Below are 12,431 nucleotides of genomic sequence, written 5' to 3'. Positions count from 1 at the left end.
TAGACCTCCTCTGTAACTCAAAACTGGTAACATGTAGAAATTTTTAAACGTTGCCTATGGAGATTTTTGAGTGCCAAAGTTTGTCACCACTACACGACTGGTCGCAATTTTGAATCATGACATGTTGGGCATCAATTTACTCAGCGTAACATTATCTTTCACAATATAGAAAAAAACTGTACTGTTTTTTGTTTTTTTTTTATTCACAAAAGTATATTTTTTCCAAAACAATTGCATTTGTAAGACTGCTGCGCAAATACGGTGTGACACAAAGTATTGTAATGAACATTAGGGTCATTTTAGGGTGTCTGAAAAAAAAGATATATAATGTTTGGGGGTTCTAAGTAATTGTCTAGCAAAAAAAATGTATTTAACTGTGGTTAAATTCCTATACCAACTCTCCTCTGGCTCTGCTTAGCCTCTAGACCAGGGTCTCTTTGGTAGGTCACCAGCTAAGCTTGGCTGGGACCTCAATGTTTTCAGAAGACTCCTCTGTCTCTTTTTTTGCCACGCAGGTTAAGCCCCTTCCTGACAGGGATCTCCTCCAGAAGGCTGGACCCTGGAACTCTGCACATTGCTGCCGGTCTCAGGCCTCGTACACACGATCGAGTTTCTCTGCAAAAACCAGCAAGAAACTTGCTGGGAGATATTTTTTTGCCAAGGAAACCGGTCGTGTGTACATTTTCGTCGAGATAACTGTCGAGAAACTCGACGAGCCAAAAAGAGAGCAAGTTCTCTATTTCGACGGGAATGGAGAAACTTGCCTTGTCGAGTTCCACGACAGCCTAACAAGGAACTCGACGAGGAAAACGATGTGTTTCGCCTGTCGAGTTCCTCGGTCGTGTGTATGAGGCTTCAGAATATTTATGGGTTCTCCCTCCACCTTCCTGACACACCTCCCCAATGTTCCTTAAATATTCCGGCTGCCTGTTCTGCTCTTCCTCCTATTAAACTTTTAGAAATCTCTGGAAGACAGGGGAAGTAGCAGAACAGCAGCCCATGAGACACTGAACAGCCCCAAGCAATCAAGACATTCTCCACCGTTTACATAAGAACTAACTAAACTTGCCTAGCAACCTACTCTGAACTAGGAGGGTGCTACATACAAACTAATGTTATCATTTATAAAAAGGGAAATGTAATACTAAAGAAAGCTATTGACATAATAATCAATATAGTGTCAACCACAAAGCAAAGAACAATTAACTTTCCTTGTTAAAAAAAAAACATAAATTAAATTAAATCAACATTGCATCAATTGATTTTAAATTGGAAAGGTTTAGAACTTCTACTCAGTTTTACTGCTGTCTGAGTATCCTCTGTTACTCCATATACACTGAAGAGTAAAGGGCATTGTGACTTTGTGAAATGCCAACCTTATAAAAATGGTGGACTTGTTGTCCCACAGTGATGACATATAGTTACAGGCCTGATTCACCATATGTTCAAAAAAATAAGTGTAGGTGGGGCATAGGGTACAACTGCAATAATTCAAACAGTCAGGTGCAATGAAAAACTTGTATTAAAATAGCACAGCAACAGTTCACAACAAACTCAGTGGAAAGGCTGCCCAACCGGATGCACACGTGATTTTCACTACAGTAATATGAAGAGAGTAGGTATCAGCCGGACTGACAGCATTTGTAAAGAGAGCAGAAATGCTGCCTGACCATGTTGTGTACAGACAGGGGGAGGTCTAAAGCCCCGTACACACAGCCGGAAAGTCTGTCGGACTTTTTTCATCGGAAATTCCGACCGTGTGTATGCCCCATCGGAGTAATTCCATCGGAAATTCTGATTAATGCCATCGGAGTTTACATAGAGAACATGTTCTATTTTACTCCGATGGAAATCCATCGGAATTCTGATGTGAATTTGGTCGGACAAAGGTCCGATCGTGTGTACAGTGCATAAGGGGTTGCAACCTATGCCTTTCCTCCTCTTCAGGAACCTTTTCCTACCACTAGTGCTGTCCCTACTTGTCCCTCAACCAACTCGCAAATGCATGCCAAACCTAGGAACCAGGCGCTTAAATAGGCTCTGCCTGACCCAAGATGGCATCCAACCACATTGCTTCCCCAGTGGCCCAGGAAACCATAGAGGAACTGTGTTCCGCTTGACTTCCCCTCCAGCTACAGGACTGCTGTGGATGAGTGCAATATGCAGTGGAGAAAGTAGACTGTACCTGCCTACATGAGTACATGTTCTTGAAAAATAAAACACAAAAAGCACAGCAACGTTATTAAAGTGTATGATACCCAAAATATGATTACCTCAAATATATGTGTTTCTTAACTCATGTGCATATAGAAAATCAAAGTTTCTTTTATACTTAATCATTCCTCACATCTGAAATGCCTGATTGATCGACCAGTCCTTCTTCTTTCTTGAAAGAAGATGATCTGTGCTTGCGTGGTCATTTGTCTCCCATGCTTGCTGTTTGGAGGTACAGAACGGTGTGCTTATATACGACATGCCTGTAACTTTTGTATTTTGTTAGCCACCATACCCCATAGATTGATGCTTCAGCCAATCATAGTCTGCTCTTATAGCTCTATCCTGTCAAAGTCTGAAGAGCAGAAGGCATAACTCTCTGGAACACATTCACTGATGGACAGGGCTTTTTCTGAGGCAGAACATTGCAGAACTAAATTCTGTCACTGGTCCTGTGCTCACCACTATCTACTGTCACTTGTGAACACAGAAGTCCAGCTCCTGTGTTTACAAGTGACAGTGCAGCTGAGCTTTCCCATTGGCTCCCACACAACCATCCAAGACAAGGAAGGAACAGCACTCACATTGTTTGGAGTGGTTATTGATCCCTCTTTTGAGCTGCAGCTGTGTCTGATACTTCAGCTGTAAGGAGATATAGTTTTGTATCTCTACAGTGTGCCTGAGCCCTGAAGGCAGCGGGTGCAGTGTCAACATGCGAGCTGCTATGAATGAAAAACAAATTGAAAAATGAGTAGGGGTTGCAGAGGTGAGCATTGAAAAAAGAGCGGTACAAGAAGTGCCAAGGGTCACCTCCTACCGTTTCAGACTGGTTTATTAAAATTGGACACATAGCCGAAATGGAAGAATTAATTTCACAATCCAGAGATTCACCTAAGACCTTTTATGACAAATGGGCATGTTGGCTGTATTTCAAAGATTCCACTGAATTTTGTTCATTGAAGACTGCTTCGTTATGAAACTATTCTATTTCACCCTCTCCCGACTCTCCTTCTAATGTAATCTCGATAGGGTTTTTATCCATTGATATGTATATATTTTCCCTCTCTTCTATTTTCTTTTTCCCTTCCTCTTCCTTCTTCCTCCCCTTTCCCTCCTCCTCTCTTTATCTTTTTCCTCTTTAGACTTAATGAACATCTGTATGACATTTGAATTTTCCTTTTGAGGAATGTTTTATATGGTTTGCATACTCTACAATTTGTACATATTTAATATTCTGTATTTATTTCTGAAAAGTTCAATAAAATGTTTGAAAACAAGAAGTGCCAAGGGTGAACATTGGTGAAAAATGGGTAGGGTGTGTGGAGGTGAGCATTGGTGAAAAATGGGTGGGAGGGGTGTGAAGCCAAGCATTGGTGAAAAATGGGTACAGGTGAGGCACAGAGGTCAGCACTGGTGAAAAATGGGTAAAGGGTGTGGAGATGATCATTGGTAAAAGAGGGGTACAGGGAGTGCAGACGTAATTATCAGAGGGGTACAGGAGGTGGAGAGGTAAACATTGGTAAAAAAGGAGTGGGGATGTGCAGAGGTGAGCAGTGGTGAAAGAGGGGTATGATGAGGATAGAGAGGTGAGCAGTGGTGAAAGAGGGGTACAAGGGGTGCAGAGATGAGCACTGGTGTAAGAGGGATACAGGAGGGGTACAGAGGTTAGCACTGGTAAAAAATTGGTACAGGGTGTGCAGATGTGAGCATTGGTGAAAGAGGAACAGAGAACAATGCACTTTAAGAATCATTTCAGCACAAAAGTACATTCTTTTATTGTGGATGGTGGGGTGCAGGGTGAGCTTTAGACAGGAGTTCAAAGGTAAGCTTTGGACAAGGGTGCAGAGGTGAATGATGGGTGTTTCTTTTTTTTTTTGGGGGGGGGGGGGTTTCACTGGAGAGATTTTTACTTGGCGGGAAAAGACAACACATCATACAGATATCAGTGGTCAAGAGTATGTAATGCATTCTTGAAACATTGGAAGAATGAGCTGGCATCAAATTTTCTAATACTCAAAAAGACTGAATACAGTAAAACCTTAGCGTCATGTCACAACTGAGTATAAAATAGAAGAGAGCAATATGGTTACATTTAATGAAGGTGCAACTTCACTTTGATATACAAGTGCTTTGGATTACAAGCATGTTTCTGGAACGAATTATGCTCGCAATCCAAGGTTTTACTGTACTCTTTTTTGTGCACAAAACATCCATTGACTGTACATACCAGGAAGGTGGATACAAATTCCTAGAGAGGTGGTATAGGATTTAAAAAATCATTCATCATACAGTATATTTCCTCAGTTCTCCAATTGTTGCTGGAGATGTTCAGAGACTGAAGGATCCCTCCTGCATCTTTTTGGAGTGCTCTAAACCAGTGGTCATCAACCCTGTCCTCAGGGCCCACTAACAGGCCAGGTTTGCAAGATAACTGAAATACATCACTGTTTATATAACCCCTTAACGCCCGCCGCACGACTATTTATGTCCACACAATGGCACGGACAGGCAGAAGGACGTATATATACGTCCTTGCCTTTCCGCGGGTCGGGGGTCCGATCGGGACCCCCCCCCCCCGCTGCGTGCGGCGGGCGGATTCCCTCGGGGAGCGATCCGGGACGACGGCGCGGCTAGTCGTTTATAGCCGCTCCGTCGCGATCGCTCCCCAGAGCTGAAGAACGGGGAGAGCCGTATGTAAACACGGCTTCCTCGTGCTTCACTGTGGCGGCGCATCGATCGTGTCATCCCCTGCTGCTCAGTAATTGCAGTATTCTAGTCTGTATCTCCCCAAGGTAATACATAAAAACTGGTCTGTTAGTGGGCCGCGAGGACAGGGTTGATGACCACTGCTCTAAACGACAGCAAATGTCTGATGGAGCATACACACGGTCGGAATATCTGACCAAAATCTCACATCAAACATTTGTTGTCGTAAATTCTGACCGTGTGTATGCGGCAATTACAGTATGCGTCTGTTTTTAAAACACATGCTGGGAATAGATCTCATAAGAGATGAACTCTGTACACATTTCTGTATTATTAGCAGACAGCAATAAAGAATCACCTAAAACTTTCAATCACCCAGCAGAGCCTGCATTTATTCCTTGCTATTCTTCTTACATATAATTACAGTTTTAATAAATGAAACTCTTAACTCACCAACAACAACGGGAAGCACTTTCATTGCTTTTCTCTCTCGCCCATTGATCTTGGTATGTTTCCGTTCTGGTTCCATACTTGATGAATATTTGAGATGAGGGTAAGCTATAGTTTGTATCCCATGGCCATTGTCCACATATGCTTTGGAAAAAGAGCAATCCGGCTGGTCATACAGAATTTCATCCAGCTTGCTGTCTGTAGGACTACGTTCAATCCGATCAATCTTATCGAATATGAGTGTTTGGCTTGGTGGCTTAAGCCTTGGAGACATATGACACCGTAATTTAGCCTTTCTGGTCTCTTCCCACTTGCGAAGTCCATGAAACATTGCACAGTACAGAACTACCATCATTGGGCATGGAATAAAAAAGGAGCAGATAGAAGAATACACCACATAATTATTGTCTTCCAGTTTACACTCAGTAGGATCCCTGTCTTTTACATTGTTAAGCCCAAAAATTACAGGGGAGGCCACAGCAAAGGCAAAAATCCATGTGGTGGAGATCAGGAAAAGTTGGCGGTTATCCACTTGTCGTCTGTTATAGTTCAGTGGAATGGAGACAGCTATGAACCTAAATATAAAAGAGCAGAACAATATTTTGTTAATCAGCAGAAAATTTGGTAAAACCATTCAACCCTTTACAACTGCATGAAGCACAAGTATTAGATATTTATATCTAAAGCCAATTTTTAAGTATAGAGTAGGGAGTGGTTAAAACCCTTGTGAGGGTTTTTTGCCATCTGTTCACCTTCACTTCCTGCCCCATCAATACAAAGAGAAATGAGATGTGAGATGAAATCTATCCAAAGCAAGCAATATCCCCTCTAAGGCCTCGCACGCACGATAGGTTAACCAGAGGACAACGGTCTGATGGACCGTTTTCATCGGTCAAAACCGATCATGTGTGGGCCCCATAGGTTATTTAACCATCGGTTAAAAAAAAGTCAACTTGCTTTAAATTTAACCGATGGATTCCTAACCGATAGGTCAAAAACGATCGTTAGTAGGCACAACCATCGGTTAAAAATCCATGCATGCTCAGAATCAAGTCGACACATGCTTGGAAGCATTGAACTTAGTTTTTTTCAGCACGTCGTTGTGTTTTACGTCACCGCGTTCTGACACGATCGTTTTTTTAACCGATGGTGTGTAGGCGCGACGGACCATCAGTCAGCTTCATCGGTTAACCGATGACAACGGTCCTTCAGACCGTTCTCATCGGATGGACTGATCGTGTGTACGAGGCTTTAGACAGTATGAGCTGAACACCCCCAGTTCGGTTCGCACCAGAACATGTAAACAAACCAAAAATTTGTGCGAACGTGCGAACACCGTTAAAGTCTGGGACACGAATGTGAAAAATCGTGTTCATTTTAAATGCTTATATGCAAGTTATTGCCATAAAAAGTGTATGGGGTACTGCCCCAGGGGACATGAATCAAGGCAATTTTTTTTTAAAATGTCAGTTTTTAAGAAATGTCTCTAAGCCACTCTTAGATCCCTTATTGCAGACACAAATCCACGGATCACTCTAATCTAATTTTTAGGAATGCCCATGGTCGTTTTATTTAAGAAAGTTCTCTAAGAAGTTCAGCTGGATTGTTCATTTTCTCAACAAAACCTTTTTAAGGTGACTACAAGCTTGGTAAAGATTAAACTACAATGAACAAACTCAATATACAGCAGAACTCAAGCGGACCCTGGCTGAAAGTTTTCAGGTTTGAATAGTCTAAGCACATAAAACAAGTTTTGTGCACAGGAGAATCTAGAACAAGAGGTCATGTTGTGATTAATATCCACCTAGAATGTGGTTAGACACAGTGACCTGCCTGTTCTGTCATCTTTTTTCCTGGCATCCTTTGGTGTCTTTATTCGCAATGTATTTGATTTAGTGAAAAAAAAATATATGGGGCTTAAAAGTTTGACAATGGATCCAATACAGGGTTTAAAAGGACATTACAGGACATTAAAGCTGAACTCAAGGCACAGAAACGTTTACTCAAATCTAGTCTTCAGTAGCCCCAAAGGATACAAATCTACTGTGTGTACCAACTTCTTTTTCAAACCCAGATATTACCTTGTAGAAGCAGCAAGGACATCATCATTGTGCTGTACATAACTTGTACAGAGCAGAACTTTGGGAGGTGTTCAGCAGACCCACCCACTATGACTATAGCCTGCCTGCAGAAAAGGGGGCAGAGACAAGACCAAGGAGAGAGAGCAGCAGTGACTGGTCTTGGTTACAGGAAGATTCTACACACAGGTAAAGTTTTACACTGGATTATTACACAGATATAGCTGAAATAAACACAAAACAATCAAAGGTTCAGGTAATAAAAACACATGATTCTTGTATTTTGGAAATATTTGCTTATTCCAGAGTTCAAGATTAGGCTTAGGGAACAATTTCCCTAGTTCTTTTGATACAATCAGCTGTATTTCCCCCTCCCTCTATTATATTTTGCCGGTTCGTGCTTACTTCCCCCAACGGCTGTGGCCTCCCATGCTGTTTGCAACCTAGCCTGGAGGGGGGAGGAGGGATTATGATTTAAAATACACAAATCATTTAGGTACAAAAAAGAAGTTTTTTTATGTGCCAAAACAATATTCAGTAATTTGCATTTTTTTTTATAAACTAGGAGACTTTAGAACTTCTATGATTTATTTTCTTGTCTGTTTGACAGCTGAAGAGATTTACCCACACATTTGTGTACTCTGTACGCAGCGCACCCCCAAACCCTGAATTCTGTACATACTGTAGCACACTTCTGAACTCTGTACTTTGTGCATAGGGCATCCCTGGAACTGCACACTGTACATAGCGCACCCCTGAACCCTGCACCCTGTACATAATGCACTTCTAAACTCTGCATTCTGTATGTAGCATAATCCTGAACTATTCACTCTGTACGTAATGCACTTCTAAACTCTGCACTCTGTACATAATGCACTCCTGAGCCATGTACTCTGTACGCAGTGCACCCCCAAACACTGCACTCTGTACATACTGTAGCACACTTCTGAACTCTGCACTTTGTACATAGCACACTCCTGAACTCTGTATGTGGCGTAATCCTGAACTCTGCTCTCTGTATGTAGCGCACCCCAGACACAACCCTCCCTTTGAGGGCAACCATACTGCTAATGCAGCCAGTTTTGACACTTTTGTCATAAAGGGGGGAAATTTTGTATAGCAACTGCAGTGCCATTAATTGTTAATGGTATCCCAATTGGAGGTAGCAAACATGCATTTTCATGCATGGCAAAATGTGCTAAAATGTGCGGCATAAATGTGCCATGCTCTACACACAAAAAAAGTGCTGGAGCTTTGGCGTTTGTCATCAGTGTTACTTTTGGCAGCAAATTTCGATTCAGTTTTAGTCTAATGCCACATTCACATGATCGGATTTTCGGTCGGAAAAACCTTGGATGTCAAGAAGGACAGCAAAGAGGCCACAGGCCAGGCCACTTTCTCACTCCAGGAAAAACATCCGGGACAGACTGATATTCTGCAAAAGGTACAGGGATTGGACTGCAGTGCTGAAGACTGGGGAAAAGTCATTTTCTCTGATGAATCCCCTTTCCGATTGTTTGGGGGATCCGGAGAAAAACATTGTCCAGAGAAGAAAAGGTGAGCGTTAGGGCCCTTTCACATGTCCGGACCGTATGTCCGCTTTTTCATCCATCCGTTTGCGGATGAAAAAGGGACATACATTGGTCCCTATGTGATTGCGGGTGTCAGCGGATAAACATTTGCTGACACCCGTAATCACCCGCCTCCGCAAAGATCCACATTTGCGGACGGAAGAAAACCCAATTTTTTCTTCCGTCTGCGGATCGGATCGGATGAACATGGACACACGGTCCGCTTTCATCCGATCCCCCCATAGGGGAGAGCGGAGAAAAGACAGGGCGGTCCCTGCACAGTATGCGGGGACCGCCCTGTTAGCCGGCGGCTCAGCAGGGATATATGGAGCGATCCCCGCTGAGCTTACGGACACACGGAGGCGGATCATTAGTGATCCGCCCGTGTGAAAGGGCCCTTACACTATTAGTCCTGTGTCATACTCATGCCAACAGTATAGCATCCTGAGACCATTCATGTGTGGGGTGGATTGCTTCCCAGCCAAGGGAATGGTCTCACTCACAATTTTGCCTAAGAACACAGTCATGAATAAATGGTACAAAAACATCCTCAGACTCTGAAAACAACGTCTCCTAACCATCCAAGAACAGTTTGCCTTATGGCATGTTGAAGCACAAAAGATGGAAGAAACAAAACATGGAAATTTTGTGTTCATGGCCAGGAAACACCCCAGACCTTAAAGGGGTTGTAAAGGTACATTTTTTTCCCCCCTAAATAGCTTCCTTTACCTTAGTGCAGTCCTCCTTTACTTACACGACACTCCACACCAGGGAGAAAGCCTCGCATTACTGTGTGGAGTTACAGACAGAAGAACAGGAAGTGAGGATTTCTCAGAAGAAATAAGGAAATTTAAAAGCAAAATCGAAGGATGATGTAAGTGAAGGAGGACTGCACTCAGGGCCGGCCTTAGGTGTTCAGGCGCCCTGTGCGAGCTAATTCTGTGCCGCCCCCCCCCCCCCATATTCACCCCTCGCCCCCGAGTCACCTAAACATACACAAAGAGGAAAAAAATATTTGTAACAAATAATTTGTTTTAATTTAACTTTACATTTCACAGCACCCTGCACCTCTGGACCCCTTTACATTACACAGCACCCTGGACCTCTGGACCCTTTACATTACACAGCACCCTGCACCTCTGGACCCCTTTACATTACACAGCACCCTGCACCTCTGGGCCCCTTTACATTTCACAGCACCCTGCATCTCTGTGCCCCTTTACATTACACAGCACCCTGCATCTCTGGTCCCCTTTACATTACACAGTAGATATGTGCATTCCCGTTCGTACGAATGTTATTTTCGTACGAAAATGTTCATTTTCGTACCCGCAGAATAATGTGTACATACGAAAAAAATAAAGCACCAAATACGAAAACGACAGGATTACGAATGAGCTGCATAACGAACAACCGCAAATACGAACGAACGATCTGACGAAAATACGACAAAACGAAAACGGCAAAAGAACAAAAATTACATCTATAACAAAAGATTTGCATTCTGTATCCTGTTTGAATCCCCTCTCTGTTCGTATCCTCAGCCGTATGTTCACACGACATCCACAACAAAAGACTGTATTTTGAATTCCTTTTTTCTGTTTGTATTTTGGATTCAACAGAATGCAAATCTTTTGCCACAGATGTCACACGAACACACGACCGAAAACACCAAAAGAAAAAGGACCCAAAATACAGAATAGAAATCTTTTATTATAGATGTCATTTTCGTTTTTTTGAATGGGCAGTGAGTGTAGTTAGTGAAGCAGCTTCTCTTTTGTGCTGAGTAGTACAGTAAAGCCAAATAAACTTTTCTGTGGATTTTCATCTGAAGGGAGATCAGTTGGCCAGACTTTTGAACCCAAAAATGGTTTTCTGATGGAGTTTAAAAACGAACAAATTTTCTGAGAACGAACGGAAAACGATCATTTTTATGTTTGTTGTTAAAAAAGTCTGACCAAGTGTATGGGGCTTAACAATCGTTAATATGGATGAGCCGCGTGTTGAAAGTGCCGCGAATCCCCGCGATATATATAAAATTACGAAAGTACAAAATGACGAAAATCCTTTTTCTGTTTGTATCTTCAGTCGCATGCCCACATGACATCCACAACAAATTGTCATAGATGTCACACGAACACACAACCGAAAACACGAACAGAAAAAGGAATCCAAAACACAGAATGCAAATCATTGACGAAAATTCACGAAAATTATTGTCTAACAAGTAACGAACATGAATTAAACAGAATAACGAACCATCCCGCATGTACGAAAATAAAACGGTAACGAAAATACGAAACGATCGGAATACGAAAAAATCTCGTCGTACGAAAAACGAACGGGAACGAACAGGAAAACGGGCATCTTACGAAAAACGAACGGAAACGAACCTACGGAACGATACGAAACAGAACAAAAAAAAACGAAAAAAAATTATGTGCACATGTCTATTACACAGCACCCTGCACCTCTGGACCCCTTTACATTACACAGCACCCTGCACCTCTGGACCCCTTTACATTACACAGCACCCTGCACCTCTGGACCCCTTTACATTACACAGCACCCTGCACCTCTGGACCCCTTTACATTACACAGCACCCTGCACCTCTGGACCCCTTTACATTACACAGCACCCTGCACCTCTGGACCCCTTTACATTACACGGCACCCTGCACCTCTGGACCCCTTTTACATTACACGGCACCTTGCACCTCTGGACCCCTTTTACATTACACGGCACCCTGCACCTCTGGCCCCTTTCTACATTACACAGAACCCTGCAGCTCTGGACCCCCTGCATGTTACACAGACCCCCTTCAGAGTAGCCCCCCCCTTCAGTGCCTCATATGAGCGTGGCGGCACATGCACAGCAGGTCCCCTCCCCCTGTTTACATATAAACAGAAAGGAGGGGGAGTCGGCTTCACTCGGCTGTGCTTGTGTGAGATCCGTGATCAGGCAGACAGGTAGCCCGTGGCCGCAAGAGGAGGGGATGATAGGTGCAGCGGTGTCACCCTGCCCACCCTTCGCACACCCCCTCGCCACTGTAGCTGGCTCGCCTCTCCCTGCCTGTGCCAGTGTGCCGCTGCCTAAATCCGTGGCGCTACCACTGCGGGTGTAATACAATCGCGGAGGGGGTGCCGGTCTGACACCCCCTCCAGTGTGTGGTTCGCCCCCCCTTAGTATGCCTCTGGATGGCCGCACGGCGCCTCTGTTGCCCATGGCGCCCTGTGCGACCGCACAGCTCGCACACCCCAAAGGCCGGCCCTGACTGCACTAAGGTAAAGGAAGCTATTTAGGGAAAAAAAACACTGAGAACTTATGTTAAATCCTCAAGAGGCGGGTGAGTGATCAAAAACCCCACCAATTCTGACAAACTCCAGGCATTCATTATGCAAAAGTGGGCTA

General features: G+C 43.5%; 1 protein-coding gene across 1 annotated transcript in view; it reads right to left on the bottom strand.

Moving 5' to 3' along the window:
• Window positions 1-12,431, bottom strand: part of DRD4 (dopamine receptor D4) — a 122,103-nt gene that overhangs the window by 79,633 nt on the left and 30,039 nt on the right. Inside the window, exon 3 of the mRNA XM_040328624.1 lies at window positions 5,374-5,945. Coding sequence (XP_040184558.1) covers window positions 5,374-5,945 — 572 coding nt within the window. The remainder of the gene's footprint in view (window positions 1-5,373; window positions 5,946-12,431) is intronic.

This window comes from Rana temporaria, chromosome 11 (assembly GCF_905171775.1).
Source record: "Rana temporaria chromosome 11, aRanTem1.1, whole genome shotgun sequence".
Taxonomy (NCBI): Eukaryota; Metazoa; Chordata; class Amphibia; order Anura; family Ranidae; genus Rana; species Rana temporaria.
The sequence above is the reverse complement of the archived record's forward strand: the minus strand, read 5'-3'. Positions and strand labels throughout refer to the sequence as shown.